At 38.6% G+C, this 21,529-nt stretch overlaps 1 protein-coding gene across 1 annotated transcript in view; it reads left to right on the top strand.

Moving 5' to 3' along the window:
* LOC116645655 (serine/threonine-protein kinase TNNI3K) overlaps positions 1-21,529 on the top strand; it is a 322,413-nt gene that overhangs the window by 217,170 nt on the left and 83,714 nt on the right. Inside the window, exons 20-22 of the mRNA XM_032426036.1 lie at positions 9,137-9,189; positions 9,515-9,567; positions 13,641-13,773. Coding sequence (XP_032281927.1) covers positions 9,137-9,189; positions 9,515-9,567; positions 13,641-13,773 — 239 coding nt within the window. The remainder of the gene's footprint in view (positions 1-9,136; positions 9,190-9,514; positions 9,568-13,640; positions 13,774-21,529) is intronic.

The following is a 21,529-nucleotide window of genomic DNA, read 5'->3' as shown; positions in this document are numbered from 1 at the left end:
AAGTTAATGATATGGGGCTTTGGTAAAGTCCTTCTCTCTTACCTATATTATGTTCAAGATCTGTATATCACTATTCCTGAATGAGTTTGGGGGTCTATTTTGCTGTCAGTGTGTGTTTTCCCCGACATGCCTTTTCTTAAGAACCAATGGTAGATACAAGCTATCTTAAATCAGTTTGTATGAAGCCAAATAGGGTTGCTTTCTGGCAGCATGAAAAATAAAATTACAGTTTTCATTTTTAGTGAGGAACTAGCTTCACAGGGACTAATAGGGAAACCTGGCCCTTGTCAAGGAGGGGTGCCCTGAGGAAATAAAATTCAAAAAAAATACAGTTCCAGTGGCCTCACTTTTCTGGCAGAAACAACAACAACAACAAAATCTTCTGATTATGGCAGGAGCCCTGGAACAGTTTATGTTGGTCCCAAAGGTACAAAGATGTCCAGAATATTAGGTGGAGGCTTTACTAGGCTATGAAGCAAACAAAGTACCTGATTTCCTATGTAACCCTACAATTGTTAACCAGGTTTCTGTGTGCAGCCCAAATTGTGAGGGGCCTTCAGGTGGTTGCCGAGGGTCCAATCACCATACAACATACATAATAAGGAAATATCAACAAATATCTCTGAACCTAAATGTGTTGTCTCCATTGCCTGAGGCTCAAACCCAGGCTCCCCAGCAGTCACCCCTCATGAAGATACTGAGTTTTTTTATTTGTTTTTGTTCCGTATGATGTAAGAAGCAGAGATAGAAAGATAAAATCAGAGGAAGAAAAATGTCAAAAAAAAAAAAAAAGAAAGAGAGAGAGCGTACGCGAGAATACATCTGTGACTACAAGGAGATGATCTACATGACTTGGAAGTATTTTTTTAGGAAAGGGCACAAAGCTCCAAAGCGAGGAGAGGTGAGCTGTACTGCATTTCAAGGATCTAGGAAGCACCTTACATTATACTTGAAACAAACTGGAAGCAGATGAGGGTACGGGGATTACATATCGAGAGGTACAGAGCCACATTTAGTTTGGTAGTGGCAAAGGTTGAGAAAGGGTTTTTAAGGGGAGCTTAATAGAAGAGAACAGTGTAGTTGCCTCTGCTGAAAGTCAAGAAGGTGGTAACTCCCCAGAGGGAGGTCTGGAGCAGAAAGAGAGTTCTGGGCCATCAAGTAGTACCACCAGCAAAATGTGGCAGCCAGCAGATCCGGGACTCCTCAGCATCAGGTCTGAATGATTGCTTGTCAGGCAGATGTGTTTGTAAACTAATGACTTTCACAGTGTGATGAGATTCAAAATGAAGCCTAATTGCTTCCACTGATTTAACCCTTGGAATGCTTCCAGGCATGCCAATAGCCATGTGTCTTTAATCATGTAAGTTAATCACCTTCAGGCATTTATCAGAAAACAGTGGCTTATAGCAAGTCTGGGGAGCATTGCTGTTGCGTTATTCGGTTTACACTTTTGAGGCTGTCATCTCTTCAAATAAGGACACTGAGAGGTTGGCCATGGTGCCCTTAAACTAGTGTTTGTTAGTAGCAACTGACACAAACAATTACATGGCTCTATAATTCAGAAAAAAACGAATTAATATTTATGTGATTTTTTTAAGTGACAAAAAAAAGTCTTAATGGTAGCAGAGTGAGAGTAGCAAGTCACCTTGAACCTTCTAAGGCCATCATGAACTTCAGTCTGGCTCTGGAAGAAAGTCAGAATTGGAAAATGGTCTAATAATCAGGCCAGTCTGATTAATAGTGACAATTAGTATTGGACTATAGTGCATAACCAACTGATTATGAATCATTTGAGCACTTTAGGTAAATTTTCAATATAGGCAATTAAAATGAAAAGACTCATGATGCTTACATAATGACTTCATTAAATTAACTCAGTTCTGAGGTTGGAGTAAAAAAAAAATGTCATAAAGAAAAAGAACCAGCAGAATTTAACTTCCATTCACTTTTGTTTAAAAGAAAACTGGAGAAAATACTTAAAAGATATAAATACACACACACACATACACACACACACACACACACACCACATTGAAAACAGCTTATTCATTTCTGAAAGTGAACTGTGTTACTATGGAAGAAAGAACTGAAGGTCAGAGCATGGATTGTGTTCACACTGGATGAAGTAAATCTTGCCTTCAATTATATTTTGTATTCTGCTAAGTGCATGCATTGTTAAGGTTAAAAGAACTTTATTGTGGAGTCATCTGTAAGGGACAGACATTTCAAAGAGATAAGTAGTCAGTTCTGTTACGTAAACAATTGACCCAAATCATTTGCTTCATGATAAAAGACAAAGCTGGAGGCAACTCCAAACACTGCGGTATCAATGCGGTCAGGAGAACAAAGATTCCTTTAGGTGAAATGCAGTCATTCAGTCAAAGCAGCAATAGTTTTATAGAATTAGACAATGGGAATGGAAGGAGAAGAGACTCTCTAGGGCTAAGAGTGAGTTGAAATACTCCATAGTGAAGTCAGTTTCTCCTGTGGGTTTTGATTCAGAAAGTCACATTGCTTCCAAGACTCATCTCTTGATACCTACCAAGTACATGGCTTTATCATTTACAAAGGGCATTGTTTGTAAGTTGTACAAACACTCTGTAAGCTAGGTCCCCCATGTATTAATAACAACCAATACCTATTTAGCAGTTCAGAATTTACAAAATTCCGTGTATGATCTCTTTTTTTTTAAGATTGTATTTATTTATTTGAGAGAGAGAGTGAGCGAGAGAGAGAAGGAGCTGGGGGGAGGGAGAAGCAGACTCCCCGCTGAGCAGGGAGCCCAACATGCAGCTCCATCCCAGACTCCGGGATCATGACCTGAGCAGAAGGCAGACATGTAACCGACTGAACCAACCAGGCGCCCCTCCGTGTATGATCTCTTAACATTCTTCATTCCTCTCAAAAGTTTTAAAGATGAGAAAGGAAAATTCAAAAAGTTAAAATTATTATTTGTCCAAATTCATGGGACTACTAATAGCAAAAAACAGGTATTCTGACTCCAGGTCCTTTTCCTACATACTACCTTCTCTTTATTTCTTAAGACCTTCTCTTCTATTTTAATGATCTTTTCCAGAATTAATTCTCACAGTCACTATATTCTTCTCTAGGTCTCTGACAGTAAAAGCCATTTTACATTCTAGCTTATGTATGATAATGTCTCTTCCTGTCAGTTTGCATTTCATTCCCAATCAGATTGTCATCTCTTTGAAAGCAGGCACTGTGGTTTCTACCTCAGAATGAGGCCTTCACAGCAGGAAGGGTAAACCTGTGCAGATAACCACGTTGGTGACTGCCATTCCAGCATACCGTTTCTCCTGTAATGCATGATAACCAAAGACAGCAATAAAGCCCTTTGAGCTACTGATGCTGCAAGGTTGACTTGGCACACTCATCAGCTAAGCTACTTGCTTTGGAGCTTGAGCCTCACTCAACACAACTAAATTACAAGTCCGCAAACAGTGCGGACTATTAGAATCACACTCATTTACATGAAAACAAAATGTTAAATCCAGAAATGCCAAAAATTACTGTAAGAAAGAAGGGCTTGTTGATGTTTATATCTCGAACTTTCTTGTATGGCTACCAAACCTACTGCTATCAGGAGAGCATTCCTCAGCAGCATGTCACCCTTAAAGATGTTTCCACAGAGCAAGTGTGTGTGTGTGTGTGTGTGTGTGTGTGTGTGTGTGTACTGCTTATGTGTACATATGTGTATATTACAACATCTGTTCACCATTGCCCTCCTTCCTTTCTCTGTAACCTATCTCTTCTCATCTCCTGCCCCTTATTTCTCAATACCTTCCCCCCAGATGGTAGGACTTGTGCTAAAGTGCTAGTTCAATCAATTACTGACAGGTTTGTTCATCTATCAAATTCAAATCCAAAGGGCCTGACTCACAGGGCTATTTCTACCAAATGTTATGTGCATGAAGATGCTCTGTAAAGCGTCATGTGTAACAGAAAACTGCCTCCCCCCCCAGAATTTTATATAAAAGCAAACAGATAAAAATGAACCTCCTGGGTGGTCTCCTAAGGAAGAAGAAGTCTTAGAATTCCCATCACCTTGTTTCCGTTCACTCTTTTTATCCTGATGACATTCTTTGTGTTCCTAGCTGGATTCCCAGGTCAGATTGCAAGTTTCCTGTTTGCAGGGACTGTGCTTCGTTCATCTACATGTGACCTATTAACCACACTCTAGAAGGGAAGAAGGTTAGTGTTTGCCTGCTGTGTCTTTGTGGATCAGAGGTGTATTAGATTTATTTCCATGTAGCTTGTTGACTTCATTCTCATTACCTTATAGTCATACATTGAACACAGAACTTTTTAGCACTAGCTGGCTGGTCTTCCTTCACTCAAGCAGACTTTCTGGAATTTCTGTCTAGACATCAAGCGGGAAGAGTCCTGGCTCCTCAGGGCCTATCTGGATGATGTGGAAGTCAGCTTCTCCTAAAAAAGGCAAATTTTGGAGCCTGAGAATTGAATGCTGTCTCCACCTCTTACTAGCTGTGATCCTGGCCATCTTATGCAACCACTGTGATCCTCAGTTATCCATCCATAGGGTGCATAGGCTAATACCAACCATATAGTGGATCCATGAGGAATGGAAAAATCAGTGCTTGCCCAAACGAGGCTCTCATCCAGTATTTACTCCCTTTTTTCTTGACTGCTACCCTCGCTGTTACTGCCCCGCAATTTTCACTACTCTCATTCCTCTCAAAACTTGCCATTCAGAACAAATCTCAGTAATAAACTCTTGAAGTTATCACTAATAATAATTGTACCACTTCTGTTGTCTTAACTGACTTCAGCTCTAAGCTCATCCCCTTCCCTAGGTATCCTCAACCCCGATGCTGATGACTCTCTGACCCACCACAAGGGCCACCACAAAGCCTTAGTGCTGTCACTGATTAGCACAGATTCTCTCAGCTTCACCCCGCCTATCTCTATTTATTTAACTCCAGATAGGAGCTATCACTCGGCACTAACTAAAAAATGAATGGCTGAATCTTAGAGGTAGTTCTAAAAATTAGTTTCCATTGTTACTGAGTGGTTAGAGGAGTGGACAAATCCAAAAGACTATCTTGAATTAAATAGAAAATTTCATTTTGTTCCAGCACTTCCTGAAGTTCTGCAGTATTATTTTCATAGCATCCTTTTTGACATTTGGTTCCATTTGCTGCTATGAACTCAGATCGCCTTGTGTTCCTAAATTGTCACTTCATCCTTTGTTTCGTGTAATTTGCTATTGTTTGTTAAGAACACAAGAGTTCATGTTCATTTTTTTTTTTAAGATTTTATTTAGTTGGGGCGCCTGGGTGGCTCAGTCGTTCAGCGTCTGCCTTCAGCTCAGGTCATGATCCCAGGGTCCTGGGATCGAGCCCCGCATCGGGCTCCCTGCCCGGCGGGAAGCCTGCTTCTCCCTCTCCCACTCCCCCTGCTTGTGTTCCCTCTCTAGCTGTCTCTCTCTCTCTGTCAAATAAATAAATAAAATCTTTAAAAAAAAAAAAACATTTTATTTAGTTATTTGAGAGAGAGAATGAGAGAGAGAGCATGAGAGGGGGGAGGGTCAGAGGGAGAAGCAGACTCCCCGCCGAGCAGGGAGCCCGGTGCGGGACTCGATCCTGGGACTCCAGGATCATGACCTGAGCTGAAGGCAGTCGCTTAACCAACTGAGCCACCCAGGCATCCGAGTTCATGTTCATTTTAATTTGATAAAAATAATAGTTTTTTGTCTGGTGAGTCCAATCTTGCCAAGCACAACATTGACTTTAAAGTTTCTCAGCGTCCCACTTCAGCCACTACCCTTTTCATAAAAATGCATAGGATTTGGGATGCCTGGGTGGCTCAGTCAATTAAGCCTCTGGGTCCTGGGATCAAGCCCGGCAACAGGTTCCTTGCTCAGTGGGGAGCCTGCTTCTCCCTCTGCCTGTCGTTCCCCCTTCTTGTGCTCTCTCTCTGTCTCTCTCTGACAAATAAAATCTTTAAAAAAAGCACAGGATTTTTAGTAAGACAATCCCTTCTAATTGGGTATGTTATTGCCTTGTGCTTATGAACTCCACACTAGAAAACTTGAAGTGTGATGAAGGATGATCCTTGGCTTTCTGTTCCCTTTAGTCCTCTATATCTAAGCTATCCCGAGACCTAGACACTTTTTTCAGATGTTTTGATGGATTAACCCTATCTTGTTTATTTTCCACTCTTTTTACTTTTGGCCTTCTGTACCCAGGGCCTAAAATTATTCTTGAATACTAATCTTTCTGCTTTCAGAGCATTGCCCCCTATGCATAAAAATGTGCTATCTCCATGCATCAGGCCTAGAATTCCCTTCCCAGCTTTCATCTTTCCTTGTAATAATCCAACACCACCTCTGCTCAGTTTTCCTCCATTGTTCTGCAGCATGTACTCCAATTAGGAAGTATATTCTTCCTATAATTCCTGATAGAAACTATAGGCATCCCCAACTCTTGACCTTTCTAAGATCATCCCCCAACTTAGACTTCTTTTCTCCCTTCATCTTCTGCCCCATTTCCTCCTCACTACATCGGCTCACAAACTCTTTGCCTATCTTGTTCACCACTGTATCCCAGTATATAGAAAATTTCTTGGTATATGACCAGCATTCAGCCAATTTGTATTTATAGACTTACAGACTTTCCCTCAAGTCCCACTTCAAAAATAATTTCCTTTTTTAACCTATACTATTTTCTTTGAAGTCTTACATAACCCACATTCATCTTTATTTTTATCAGCTGATTTTAAGTTCCTTGAAGATGAAATTCATAACTTGCCTCACTTTGCATCTCTCAGAGTATCTTGTTAATGTGAGGAAAGTAAATATCATGCTTGGGGGGAAAGGTCCATAACCTAACACAAGAATAATTCATAAAATGCATTTCTCACCTACTGTTTGCCAGTCCCTGTTCTAAGATCTGAGAGAATGGCCTTCATGAACTAGAGTCTATGTCTTCACTGTTACTAGTTACCTATGTAATCTCCATTGATACATGAAGTTCTCTGAGCTTTGGACTCTTCTAGGTACTAAGAGGGTTATACTAAGTTAGTTCTAATGTCTCTTCCAATTGCAGGATTCTGTGAATTCTAAATATTTATCAGTAGATTGATGAGTGGTATTCAAAAAGTACTCATGACTGTCTATTTTCTATTTCTTTTATTTGTTCAACAAATGTTTATTGAATGCTTCTATGTAATGCATGTGCTAAAAACACCAGAGGTACAGCAATGAGCATAATCCATGCATCCTGAGACATCCTGCTTCTCATACCGTGATGTACTGGGTGGCCCAGTGACCAAATTCTCTTAAATTTCTTTGATAAAAGGGTAAAATTTTGCTAAACCCTCCACCCCAACTCCAGCTAGCTAGTATAACATCATTCTTAATAATATAAAATATTTACTTTGGAAGAAATTTTCTGAAAATTCCATATAGATGTAACTTATCTGAGGGCTTCTCAAGATCCATGATTTTAAGCTATTGCTTGGATGACTACTATTATGGAAAAAGTGAAGGTTTAACTAGTAGTTCTAGGAGGCTTTCCCTATATTGAACTAGAGCAGCAGCTCCATTTACAAATCTGTTTTACATGTTGAGATTATACTCCTAAAAATATATATTTTTTAATAACCACTGTTCTAGGTAACTAATTGGAATTAAAATAAAATAACAGACAGGATGCTATACATATAAATGTATGATGATTGGGGAATCCATGCTCAGTATGTGTTTTAATGATATCTCTAAAATGTAACACCCATTATCCCTTGATAGACCAAGGGATTGTGGTATTGAAACTCCCATAAATCCTTCAAAGAATCTAGTGGTACAAAATTAGATGCATTTTTCTTGTTGTACTTGGACTTCCAGAGAGCTCCTGATGCTATCAAGTTCTTTATCATGACAGTCATCTCATCACATGTAGCAACTGGTAAATTTGTAGTTAAAGAGAGGATTTGGGGATTTTGTTTTGACATCCTTGATTACTTCTACACTGGGTTTTTCCAAGCACAGTGACTTTAAACAGAGTCTAGATTTTTGGTAGTTGAAAAGAGGATTAAGTCTATATCACAGAAATAAAATTCACTAATGATACTACGGAAGTTCAAAAATAACTTTCTTATAAAGCTCCAGTCAGCAACAAAAAGCATTTATGTTAAGGATTCAATATCTTATTCAGGACTTATTCAGGACTAGAAAATAATAGTGTTTTCCTTATATTGATCACGAAGCAAAACAATTAAGGATAGAGCCAATAAAATAAATATAGTATAGCCTATGGACACTAAAAGAAATCCAGTGGAGGATCTCCTAATACTGAAATGACTCATTTACAAGCCAAATGTGAAATGAGCATGAAGAAAGGCATTCAGTAAGAAGCACTCAAAGACAATCTTGGATCATGATATGCTTGTCCGTAAGATATCCCACAACTCATTTCACCAACATGTGGGAGGAACGACCTCTTTTGGGGCTTTTCCAGTCTTGATTTACTTTTTGAAAAGGAAGGACATTGTTAATCTAGCTTGAATTATGGTTTGGAAAGATTTTGATGACCTTTATACCTTTTCTTCCCTAAGAACTTAAAAAGTGGTTTTGCTAGTGTCAGTCTTAAAAACGCTCTTCTTCCTGGAATTGTAGCTAGAAGATATTGGCCAAGACATTTTCCACAAAGGGTCCTTTTACTGTGTTCATGTCCGGCTCTGACTTGAACTGTCCTTATGCCTAGGGTTCCAGCAAGCTGGCTCCCTTGCTCTGACTCTCATACGCTCAGAGATGCCTTTGACCCTGTCTGTTACAATTGTATTAGCAACTGAACCTCAAGGATTTGAAAAACTGATCTTCAGCTAATGGGACTTTTTGACAAGTTTAGAAGATCTACCCAACGTTGAATACTTTGTATACTTTGAAAGTTAGATATAAAATGATTTTGTAAATATTTCTTTTGAATTAGCAAAATTAAGAAAATCAGACTCACTAACCTAAGATCTCTGGTATCTTTTGCAGCTTCTTTATCCTCTGGGTAAACAAATATCATCCTCTTCCTTAAGGGACTGGATTCAGTAATAGTAAAGTTTACTCAAAGTTGTTTTTTGTTTTGTTTTGTTTTGTTTTTTATAGTCACAATATTCTTCTCTGTGAGGATGGGCATGCTGTGGTGGCAGATTTTGGAGGTGAGATTTCCATGAATAATACCCCAAATGACATCAGTCTCTTTCTTCATTCCTAGTAGGTCCCTAATATTGTATGACAAATCTGAAAATGGATTTCACACTTACAGCTATACTTTTCTAAGTCATTCAAATTTCAGTGACCCTGAATCTTGAAAGCATATCATTTATTTTCAGTTTTTCATCTTTGATATCCCCAGCTAAAAGAAAGAAAGTGAGCATTTAAATAAGATAGAGGTTTCTTGGGGTTTCAAAATTTTAGCTGTGATTTTGACCTTATTTTTAAAGATATTTCCTTTGACATGAATTTATTTTCTCCCTCCCTCAGAATCAAGATTTCTACAGTCTCTGGACGAAGACAACATGACAAAACAACCTGGGGTTTGCTGCTGCTTGTGTTCCCTATAATTATGAAACAATTAAAATGCATAAACTCAGCATGAGGCGAAGTGAGATGAGAGTAGCTTTAACTGGAAGCATTGTAGTTGTCCCAGGGGCAGGATACTGAGTTATGTTTTTATTTGCAGTAAGCTCTCAAAAGAACTCTTTCAAGGCTCTACCAGAAAAATAGATTAGATATATATTTGGAAAAGGCAATGGGCAAAATGATACAGAATTTGTTTCAAATATAACTAAAAAAAGTACATGGCAGGCATGGTTAATTGGCTTTCGGTTTTAGATCTTCTTAATAAGTAGTGGAGCGAACATTTAATCGATAACTAACTATAGAATTTGTAGTTAACCAGCATCTATTAACAACTTTTTTTCTACTTTAGCATTATAAGGCAATATATCACATAACCAAGCACCAATGTTTAAGTAAAATAGAAGTTATAACGTCTGAAGCAAGAATAATTGTACTCAAAATGTCTGCTATTAAATTCATTACCTGCTCTCTCCTTTGCTCCCCCCACTCCCCCAAAAAGTAACTTCTCTTTCTGGACTACCTGTGTTATTTAATTACCCAAGTTTGAGGTAATTTTCCATTCCTTCCTTCCCTGCTTCCACTGACTTTACTCACTTTTTCTGTTTTCATGCTTGTTTTAAGTTCAACCCAACCTCTCATTTTCCACTTCAGTTCAGGTCTTCATCATCTCTTTTCTGAACTAGAAGTAGGATTCTAACTCCAGTATTCTCTTCCAGTTCATTCTTTGCAGCGTCAGCCAAGTATTGGGTTCTGACAATTCACCTCCTCCTGTAAACCATCAAAGATACCCACTACCCAGGGGGCCTGGGTGGCTCAGTCTGTTAAGCATCTGACTCCTGATTTCAGCTCAGGTCCTGATCTCAGGGTCCCGGAATTGAGCCCCGTGTCGTGCTCCGTGCTCAGTGGGGAGTCTGCTTAGATACCTTCTCTCCTTCTTCCTCTGCCCCTCCCCATATGCACATGCATGCTCTCTCTCTCTTTCTCTCCCTCTCACACACACATAAATATATCAAAAAAAAAAAAAAAGATATCCACTACTGACAGCCAAAATCCAAATTCATTGCCTGGCAGCCTCCTGTCCTCCCCAGTCTGGCTCAGGACCCCTTGGTGACCTCTTCTCCCACAGCAACTTCTCTCAAGTCCCCTGTAGCCCAGCACACAAGCCTCCTGGTCATTCCCCAAACATGCCATTTACTTTCATATCCCTGTGACTCTGCTGGTGTAGTTTTCTCTGCCTGGATAGCCCTCTACTCCACCCCACCTAAAAGGAGTCTACTCATCTTGCAAGACCCAGGAAATTTTATCCATTTTAAGTGCCTTTCCTTCCATAATGTGCCCCCTGCTGCCTCCTCCCCATGCACTTTTCTGTCTGGGCTTCCGTGCATTTTGCACTGCTAATTTAAACTCTTATTCATTCAGTCTACAAACATTTATTGAGGGCCTACCATGTATCAGGCATTGTGCAAAGGGCCAGGAATGCAACATGTGAAGAAAAGCTTAGTCCTTAATCTCAAGGAGCTCATTTTCCAATGGGGAAAACATGGTAATAAGCAGATAGATTGAAAGCAGTGTGGAAATTCAGTGGTAAATAAGGTGTGACAAAGCATCATGGGAGCACAGGTGGGATGAATGGGCATAAATTAGGTGGAGGGAAAACAGAAAGGAGTGGCCGGTAGAATGAACAACAGTGTGAGCCAAGTCACAGGGGAGAATGAGAAATATCAGACTTCCTAAGGGAACTTCAAATAGGTTGGCATTGTTGGCATGCACTGTGTGAGGAAGAGAGAGTGAAAGATGCATTAGAGTGGAAGGCAGGAACCACATCATGGACCATTTTGTATTGTAAGCAGGATTATTCATGCTGGTTTCCCCAGTTAGATTTCACTCATCCATCCAACAAATATTTATGGACTACTTACTAGACGCCAGACATTCTTCTAGGAACTGGGGATATTACAGTGAATAAATTAATTTTCTTATTCCTATGGAGCTAATATTCTTCTAGAAGGAGTTAGACACTGAACAAATTAACAAAATATATATTGGTGGTGATAAGTGTTATGAAGAAAAAACAAAGCACAGCATATGAATGGAGAGTAGTAGTGGTGCCATTTAGATAGGGCAAGAGGGAAAGATAACATCTGATGAGAGACCTGACCAGCAGTCATCCATGTAGGGAGAAGAGAAATACAGAGGGAACGGTAAGTGCAAAGGCCCTGAGGCAGGAAAATTCTCTGTGTGTTTAAGGACAGAATGATTGGAGTAGAGTGAGCAAGAGGAGAATGGTAAGATACGAGGTAAGGGAGGTAGGAAGAATGAGTCCTCTTTTTGACAGGACACACAGACCTGGAACATAGAGATAGCTAAATCAGTGGTTCTCAATCCTGGCTGCATATTGGAATCACTTCAGAAACTTTTTTAAAAAGTATGCCACTTGAATCTAACCCCCAGAAATTCTGATTTCATTGGCCTGGGGTTGATCTTGGGTACCTGTATCTATTAAGTTTCCCCAGGTGATTCTACATCCAGACTGTCTAGATAAACTTTTGTTGAAAGAAATTGAATTGAATGTCACCAACAGCAAGTAATTTTTTTATTCTAGCAGTGTAGTCTTTAAGCACAGCACTACTCTAGATTTATTTTGAAGGCTATTTTGTTTCTTACTAGTTATGTGGCCTTGTGTAAGTTGGCTAATTACTCTATTACTCCCCTGTGGAAAAATGGGCACATCATATGCCTACTTCCACTTACGCAATGTTGTGACACAATGCATAATCTGCTACATAAGTGGAGACTATTTGGAATGTGAAAGCTCATGTGGAAGAATTGCATATAAGCACCATAATCAGAATAGAGATATTCTTGGAATGCTGTAATTATGCATGATTTCAAAATAAGATAGACACTTCAAAAGAATTATCAGCAGCCAGCTCTGCATAGAATTTCAGGAAGAGCAATAAAAGAATACTGGTTTCCTTCAGTGGAAATACAAAGAAAGAAGGTGTTTGGTGAAGTTCATTGATAAGGTTATGGATCCATGGGATTTTAGAGCTGGAAGGGCCTGCCTCCTCTGTTTGCCCTTGAGGAATCTGAGGTCCAGGAAGCATATGAGATTTCTCCAGATCTGCCCAAACAGGCAATGGTAGAGCTAGAACTGCAATTTCCATCTCCTGACTCAAAACCTAGTGCTCTTTCCCCTAAACCACAAATAAATCAAAATTATGCATTTACATCCCAGAATGGAAACTTATATTTAAAACCAAAAAATACATAACTGCAAGTGAAAAGAATGTAAATAATGCCATCAAAACATGAATATAAAACTTTGTACAGAGAAGATTATAACATTTTATAGACTTTGTTCCTGGAATATTTATTGCCCAAACCGCATTCAGAAATAACACAACTGGGCAAACAAAGGAGATGTGACAGACGTGATCCTGCCAGTAAGATATCTGCTTCATAGGAATATTCTGGGCACTCCCCTACGGTCCTTTCTCTTCTCAGTCATGAAGGCACTATTTAGGGGTCTGATTTAGTGACTTCCTAAATTACAACCTGAAGATCTAAAGGAGGGAAGGTGCCTCCCACAGTGTGTGATTCACCCCCAGGGAGGCATAGAGCTCTTGGGTGAATCGTGATTGGCTATTCAGAAGCTTCTATGGCTTCTAGGGGTAAGATGCTTAGAAGTAAACCGAAAATGCTGCTGCTGTGACCATCACTTTATAAGATGCAGGGTTACTTGATGATTAACATTGTTGCAATATTTTGGGAAGAATTATGAATCTCATGATCTTCCAATGATTTAAAAAATGCCCTTTGTAAAAATGAGCAACAATAGTAAACCTGCTATGTATGTATAAACACACCATTTTATTGCACAGTATAGGGCAATCGATGTTATTTTATGTATATATCTTTTGAGAACAATGCGAGAACACTTAAATCCTTACTAAGAAAAACACTGTTCTACAATGGAATAACTAAACACTTGGTAAATGACTTGTGGATGTTTCTGGACATGCAGAACCTCCGCTGGATGGCTCCTGAGGTGTTCACGCAGTGCACACGCTACACCATCAAAGCTGATGTCTTCAGCTATGCTCTGTGTCTGTGGGAACTTCTCACTGGTGAAATTCCATTCGCTCATCTCAAGCCAGGTAAGACATCCGGCGAAGTCCCTCTGTTTTTCCAGAGTTCTGTGCATTTTCATGACTTCAAGAAACACTTTTTTTCCAAAAATTATTACTCTTGGTGGGTTGGCAAGGTGAGAATTAAGTAAACAATTTCAATTTGGGTTTTTTTCCTTTGTTTTGTTTTGTTTTAAAAGATTTTATTTATTTATTTGAGAGAGAGAGGTAATGAGAGAGAAAGGGCACAGCAGTGGGGAGAGGGATAAGCAGGCTCCCCGCTGAGCCGGGAGCCTGAGGCAGGATTCGATCCCGGGACCCCGAGACCATGACCTGAATGAAAGGCAGCTGTTTAACCAACTGAGCCACCCAGGCGCCCCTCAGTTTCTTTTAAAGCGTGTGCCAAATCCAGAAAACTTAATGATCTGTGTGATTTTGAGACACAGGCACACACAAGCAGTAGGTATATTTTATTAAAGTTTAAGGCTTTGATTTATCTGTGGTTAATAAAACAACAAATGACTACGGTCACATGGCAGGTGGGTGCAAATAACGTGGATATTGTAATACTTATTTTTTGAGATTAGATTCTAGATGCTCCTTTTTAGTGTGTATATAAGGGTGAGCTGAAAGTAGCAACACAAAAATAACCTATCAGGACTGTTTTCTGCTTGTCTCACATTATAGAAGAGAATTGCTTTTCCTAATAATTTTGTATTACATAAATGGATACCTTCCAAAAATGGGGCTTTGTGAGTGAGCCTAATTTTTGGTGATAATATACATTATACTCTGTGTACATGTAGACTGTAGAGATATGGAATCTAATCACATGAAAAATATACACATACTTGAGGTTTAAGGTAAATTTTATTTGCATCTGTCTCTTCATTTTATTTGAGTTGCTTTTATGTCTTGTCATTCTATTTACTTACTTGTATTCACCATTAGACTGGAAATTTGCCCCCAGCAATCACTCATCTGATTTATGTCATTATAGGCTTGCCTTTTCCAGAATGTCCTATAAATGGAATCATGTTGTTGATTTTCAGTAATTCATTCTTTTTTTGTTCCTGAGTAATATTCCATTTTGTGGATGTATCTCAATTTAATTATACATTCATGAGTTGATGATTATTTGAATTATTCTCACTTTGGGACTACTATGAATAAGACAGTTAAGACCATTCAGTTCTTTGTGTGGATGGTTTTATTACTGTTGAATAAATATGTAAGAGATGACTACTAGATCTTATGATAAGAGTTTTTCTAAGGTGTTTTTACCATTATGGATTCCCACCAGCAATGGATTAGAATTCCAGTTGCTACACATCCTTGCCAGGACTTTTTTGTTGCCTGTTTTAAATAAAATATTAGCCATTTAAGTAGGTATGTAATGGTATATCATTGTAGTATTATTTTATATTTCTCTAACAACTAATGATGTTGATAATCTTTTCACATGTTTATGTGTGTTCATACCTCTTTCTTTGGTGAAGTGTTTGTTCAGATTGCCTTATTATTTACTTGTAAGTGTTCTTAGATTCTAGGTAGAAGTCTTTCATCTGCTATGCATTTTGAAAGTATTTTTCTCTAGCCTGTGGCTTGCCTTTTCATAGTCTTAGCAATGTCTTGAAAGAAGTTTTTAAATTCAATGAAGTCTATCTTATCAAACTTTTAAATCACATTTTTTGGTATCCTTCCTAAAATATGGTTGCATCAATAGGCTACAAAAATTTCCTCCTATGTTTTCTTTTAGAACTCTCAGAGGTTTAGGTTTTATATTTATAAAATCTATTTGTGTTCTCTTTTTTTAATGGCACAGGTATGAGTTTTTGTTATTCTTTTGTTAATTTATTTGTTTTTTGGGCACCTGGGTGGCTCAGTCAGTTAAGCATCTGCCTTCAGCTCAGGTCATGATCCCATGATCCCATGATCCCAGGGTCCCAGGATTAATGGGGAGCCTGCTTCTCCCTCTCTGTCTGCGGTTCCCCCTGCTTGTGTTCCCTCTCTCTCTCTCTCCTTCCCTTTCTCATATAAATAAAATCTTTTAAAAAATTCTTCATAAAAAATTTGTTTTTTAATGTGGATGTTTAATTTTCCAGCATGATTTGTTGAAAAAACTTTCCTTTCTCCATTAAATTATTTTGGCACTATTGTCAAAAATCAATTGACCATATATGTGTATTTATTTTTGGGCTCTGTTCCATTGATATATGTCTACCCTTACACTAATACCATATTATATTGAAAGGTTACAGTTAAATCTTGAAATCAGGTTATATGAATCCTCCAACTATGTTCTTCTTTATAAAAATTGCTTTGGCTCTTCTAGGCTTTTTGCTTTTCTATATAAATTTTAGACTCAGCTTGTTTATTTCTACCAAAAAAAAAAAACCCACTGGAATTTTGGGTAGATTACATTGAGTTCATAGATCAATTTGGGAAGAATTGACAACTTAAGCATACTGAATCTTCCAATCAGTCCACATGGTATAGCTCTCCCTTCAGTTATGTCTTCTTTAATTTCTGTCATCAGTGTGTTTGTAGTTTTTAGCATACAAACCTTGCACATTTTTTTACACTTATCTCTATGCGTTTTGTGTTTGATACTATTATACATGTTATTTTTTAAAATTTCAATGTCCAATGGTTCTTTGCCAGAAGAGAGATATACTTAATTTTTTTATTATGTTATGTTAATCACCATATATAGTTAATTTTTAAATATCAACCTGGTACTCTACAAATTTGCTAAATTTACTTATCCATCCAAGTAGCTTTTTTCTACATTCTTCGAGATTTTCCACATAGATGATTTTGTGGTCTGTAAATAAAGAAAACTTTCTTTCTTTTCAATCTGTATGTCTTTTTCTATCTTTTTCTTGCCTTCTTGCACAAGCAACGGCTGTGATGAACAACAATGAACAAAAAACAGAAGGGATGAGATCTAAAGCTCAAATCTATGTCCTTCTCCAAATTTCACCCACCACTATGCTAGTCAAAGCTGCCATCTTTATCACTGTAACTATTGCAATAGCCATTTGACTTCTTCCCCTTCATTCTGTCCCACTGCCTCTCCACTCCTCGGAGAGCTACTGGAATGGTATTTTAAAAACATAAAACCAATTATGCCACTATTGCTTAAAATCGTCCAATGGCTTCCCGTGTTCTTAGGATTAAATCTCAAAGTTATTAACATGCCCTGCACAACTCTATGTGTCTCTGTATCTTCGACCTTGCTCAGATCATTTCACGTCTTGTGCTCCAGCCACTGGAGCCGTCTTTTGCTTCCTTCAGTGTGTCCCATTTCTTCTGGCCCTTTTACAAACTTTTCCTCTGGAAATGCAGTTGGTGAATGACATGGTAGTTGTGACTGAACTTAGTAAACTGAAAACTCTCTGCAACTGTAAGATGAGAGATGAGGGTGAAGTGTAACACAAGGTCAAGACCTCCTAGGATGCTACACTTGTATGGCACTCATTCTCCAGAAAGCCCATATAAAAACTCCAGTCATCCTTGACTCTTCTCTTTCCTTCTTTTGCTCATTCCTCCTATCCTTCCTTTCTTGTTGTTCTCACTCATTTCCTTATTTTCTGTCCTACTTTCTAAATATCTCCTGAATCTTTCCCCTTCTCTCCCTCTGCACTGAATCTTAAATGGTGTCATTATCTCCAGGTTTTCTTATCATCTTCTTTTCACCAGTTGCCATACTATAGCTAGGTTTAGCTTTCTAAAAACTGAACTTAGATCATCTGGCCTCCTTTATTTAAAATCTCCAATGCTGGGGCGCCTGGGTGGCTCAGTTGGTTAAAATCTCCAATGCTTTCCCTTTGCTCTTAAGATAAAAACAAAATTTCTTGAAACAATCTACAAAGCCTCACACTTACATTCCTACTTTCTTGCCCAGGTCTACCTCTTGCCACTTGCAGTCTTTCATCTATGTTCCAGCCCAGGGCCCTATGTCTTTTCCCCAACATGACTTGCTTCCTCTCTCTTCCCTGTCTTTGCATACATTAGTGTCTTTGAAACATTCTTGCTCACTTTCTGTCATATGAACCCTAATTAATTTTTAGATCTTAGCTTAAATATCACTTCTTCCCACAACATCTTCCTTAATTCTCTAATATTGGGTTAATGCAGTCTCCTCCATGCCCCAAATCATCATTTATTATAGTATTTATCATATTTTACTCATACAGTTTTGGAATTTTCTCTTCTCCATTATCCTTTGCTAATTATACAGTGAATATTTCAAAGAGATAAAGATCCCTTCTATCATGAACCCCCCCAGAAATATTTACCCTTAACAGTTAAAATCTTGCCTAAGAATAACTTGATTCCAATATCCCAGATATTAGAATTTATAGTACTTTATTGGAAAGAGAGTTTATTTGTGATAGATATTGAATTTTTTAAAGTTGGACAGTGACCATGCATCAAGAAATGAGACTGTTTATATCATTGCAGTGGTTAGGCAATCTAGCATATGCTCAGCAATAAATTATGTGAAGCATCAGATTCAATATAAGCTACATATTAGCCATTTACAAAGAGGAACAAATCCATGACTACAATGTATGACAGCATTATCAATTATAGTAGTAGCAACATTACACATGGCTCATCCTTCTGGATTTAGTAGTACCCTATCTCCTGGGAGAAATAAAAAAGTGGAACACAAATATTGGCATTGACTCTTATGCAAGTGATGGGTATGCATTGAGAAGAACTTGAAGTTAGAGTCTCTTTTGCATAGGACATGTTCAAATTAACCTTATAATCTCAGGCTTAGAAAGAACCAAAAAGCCATCACATCCAGCATCCTATGGGTCACCCGAGATCTAATGCCCAAAGGGCCAGAGGAAATAGGCAAATGCTCAACACAGGACAGTGTGATGGACAGGAAATCACATGCTCTGACTCAAAGGGACAGCTGCTACCCAGCTTCAGCCAAACAGTGCCATGCAGGAGTGTAGAGATCACTGCCCACTGTTACCATATAAAATAATTTCTGTGTGTTTGTGTTAGAAATCTAAAGGCTTAGGGCACCTGGGTGGCTCATTCCGTTAAGCCTCTGACTCTTGATTTCGGTCATGATCTCAGGGTCGTGAGATCGAGCCCCATGTTGGGCTCTGTACTGGGTCTAGAGCCTGCTTAAGATTCTCTCTCTCCCCCTCTACCTCATGCGTCCATGCTCGCACTCTCTCTCTCTTTCTGTCTGTCTGTCTCTCTCTCTCTCAAGAGAAAGAAAGAAAGAGAGAGGAAGGAAGGAAGGAAACTAAAGGTTTTTACATGTTGTCAATTAATTCAATTTTTAAGAAAGCATCTTTCAGTTTAACACCATATGGGCTAAAGGGAATCAGCATAATGTGTAAGAACATGAGCCTTGTAACTGTATGCAACCTACTTAACCTAGCTATGCTTCACTTTGTTTTTAAAATGGAGATAATAATCGGACCTACCTCAAAAGATTGGAATGGTAACTGGGAATTGGAAGCACTCAATAAATATTAGCTATTATTATTATCTTTAGGCTGTCATTGAATGCTCCTCTGGCTGGGAACTGTGCTAGAGTTAAAAGGAAAACAGAGAAGAAAAGGGCATTGCTCAGGCCCTCATAGTACAGAGCAGAAGTTAAGTCCCAACTAGAGAGAAGCAGAGTGCTAAAGATGCTCCCTGGAGGAGTCTCCTGCCCAGACTGTGGAGAATGGGAAGATGGTATCAGAGAAGGAATATGAGAAGAGATGATACCTGAACTGCAAAAAGATGTAAACTAATTAAATAGAGAAATAGTGGGGAGGTAGAGAAGGAGTTCTAACAGAAAGCAGTATGGGCAAGGTGCAGAGGCATGAGAGATCCACAAATAATTCAGTAGGGATGAATCAGAAAATACAAGGGAATCCATCACAAGACACATGCTGTAAATGTAAACCTAGAGCCAGGTGGTGAAGGGCCTGTGTGTTCACAGTGAAAGTCACTGCAGGAGTTAAAGCAGGGCATTAATTAAATGCTATTATTATTTTCAAAATTCCTTCTTGCTACAAAGCAAAGTCTAGATTGAAGAGGCTTGAAACCAAGGGCAAGGAGACCAGGTAATCTAGATAAGGATGTATAAAACCTTAACTAGGGTAGTGGCTTTAGAAGAGAAAGGAGAGGCCGGTTGTGGGAAATTTGAATGGGATTTGCCCATGGGTTGAGGTGGGAGCACAAGGGAGAGGGAGGAGTCAGGGTTAATTTCCAGGCTTCTGGCTGAGCCAGAAGGAGGATGATGGATCCAGGGAGAAAGCAGATTTGTGAGAGAAGTGACAAGATTAGGCAGAGAAGAAGCCAAGGTGTGAAGCCAAGCAGAGAGAGAAGAACCAGGCAAGATGAAAAAGGAGCTGGTCTGACCTGGCAAACAAGAGCTGTACTGGATACATTTCAGAGAAAGAAACCAACACCTGCTTCCCAGATTTTATGTCTCTCCTGGGTCTGTCTCCTCTGATATATCATGAAAAACTAAAGAACAAATCTAGGATAAATTAATCCATCAATATGTATTTTATCCAATCCCATTCCCTTATAACCAGGTACCAAATTTTGTGGATCACTTTCAGATTATAGTTTGAGGCCAAAGAAGAAAGCCTCTTGTTTTCCTTTTGTCTTCCTATGTGATGCCAGCTGGTTCACAAGGAGACTCAACTCTGTGTCCTGGGATTCCTCAATGCCAAGCTGTATCTAAGTCTCGGATGTGGCAGCAAATTAAGAACATCTGCCAATTCACTCTAGCCAGATTTTGGTGAGACTTCATATTGAGGTTTTAACTCAGAGTTGCAAACTGTAATATAGGGGCCAAATATGGCTTGCAAATTTTTTTGTCTCACATATGATTGTAAAAAATAAGAATTTAAGTACATTTAAAGACACAGTTATATCACAGGATCCCATATTTGTAGCCATTTGTGTTTGCTACCCCTGTTTAAATATTAGATGATTATGTTCTTCTCCACATATGATTAGGATCCTAAAGCATCCTAAATAAAATAACCTTAAAAGGCATAAGCACATTGATGATATGGACTATGCTTGGACAAGTAATAGGAAAATAGGAGCGGGTGAAAGTTCTGAAATCCTGTGTTTGCTGTGCTAATCTTTATCACTTTATCACTGAAAAGAGTAGAGCCAGCCAATCACTACACAGATCACTGGAAAGATCAAATCGGTCCAATGGATGGTGATATTTCTATGAACAAAGCTGATATTAACATTCCAATACTTCATTACACTGACAAAGATTGCAATGAGAATAGACACTGGTGCAAATTAATCTATTCTTCTGACAGTCTGTAATGAGAATGGGATGTGGTTTAAAAAATTAAGCCATTCTTAGTGCAATCTCAAGATTGCAATCTCATGGTCTCTCTCAGATGCTATATGCTGTGGTGATACATCATTGAGAAGTGTCAGTTTAACAAAGAATGTGTCTCAGCTCTTGCTGGGAGAGTGGTCTGCATTCGCTTTGTTTCACCACAGCCCAACCCATAAAAACAATGAGGTAGAATCAATTGTGTTTTTTAAAACACACATACACACAATCAAAACTTAAAGAAAAAAAAACAAATAAAAAACATTCTAGCAGTTTTATCTTAGTCAAAGCTTACAAGTAAAATACTGTACTTTATTGCTTTTTTTTATACAGATGCCTAGATTTATTTTTATAAAACATAAGAGTGATAATTTAATTTAGGAATTCAGAATCTAGTACCAATTTATCCATAAGCAATATAGCTAATTAAATTCACCA

This window comes from Phoca vitulina, unplaced genomic scaffold (assembly GCF_004348235.1).
Source record: "Phoca vitulina isolate PV1807 unplaced genomic scaffold, GSC_HSeal_1.0 scaffold2, whole genome shotgun sequence".
NCBI classification, from domain to species: Eukaryota; Metazoa; Chordata; class Mammalia; order Carnivora; family Phocidae; genus Phoca; species Phoca vitulina.
The sequence above is the reverse complement of the archived record's forward strand: the minus strand, read 5'-3'. Positions and strand labels throughout refer to the sequence as shown.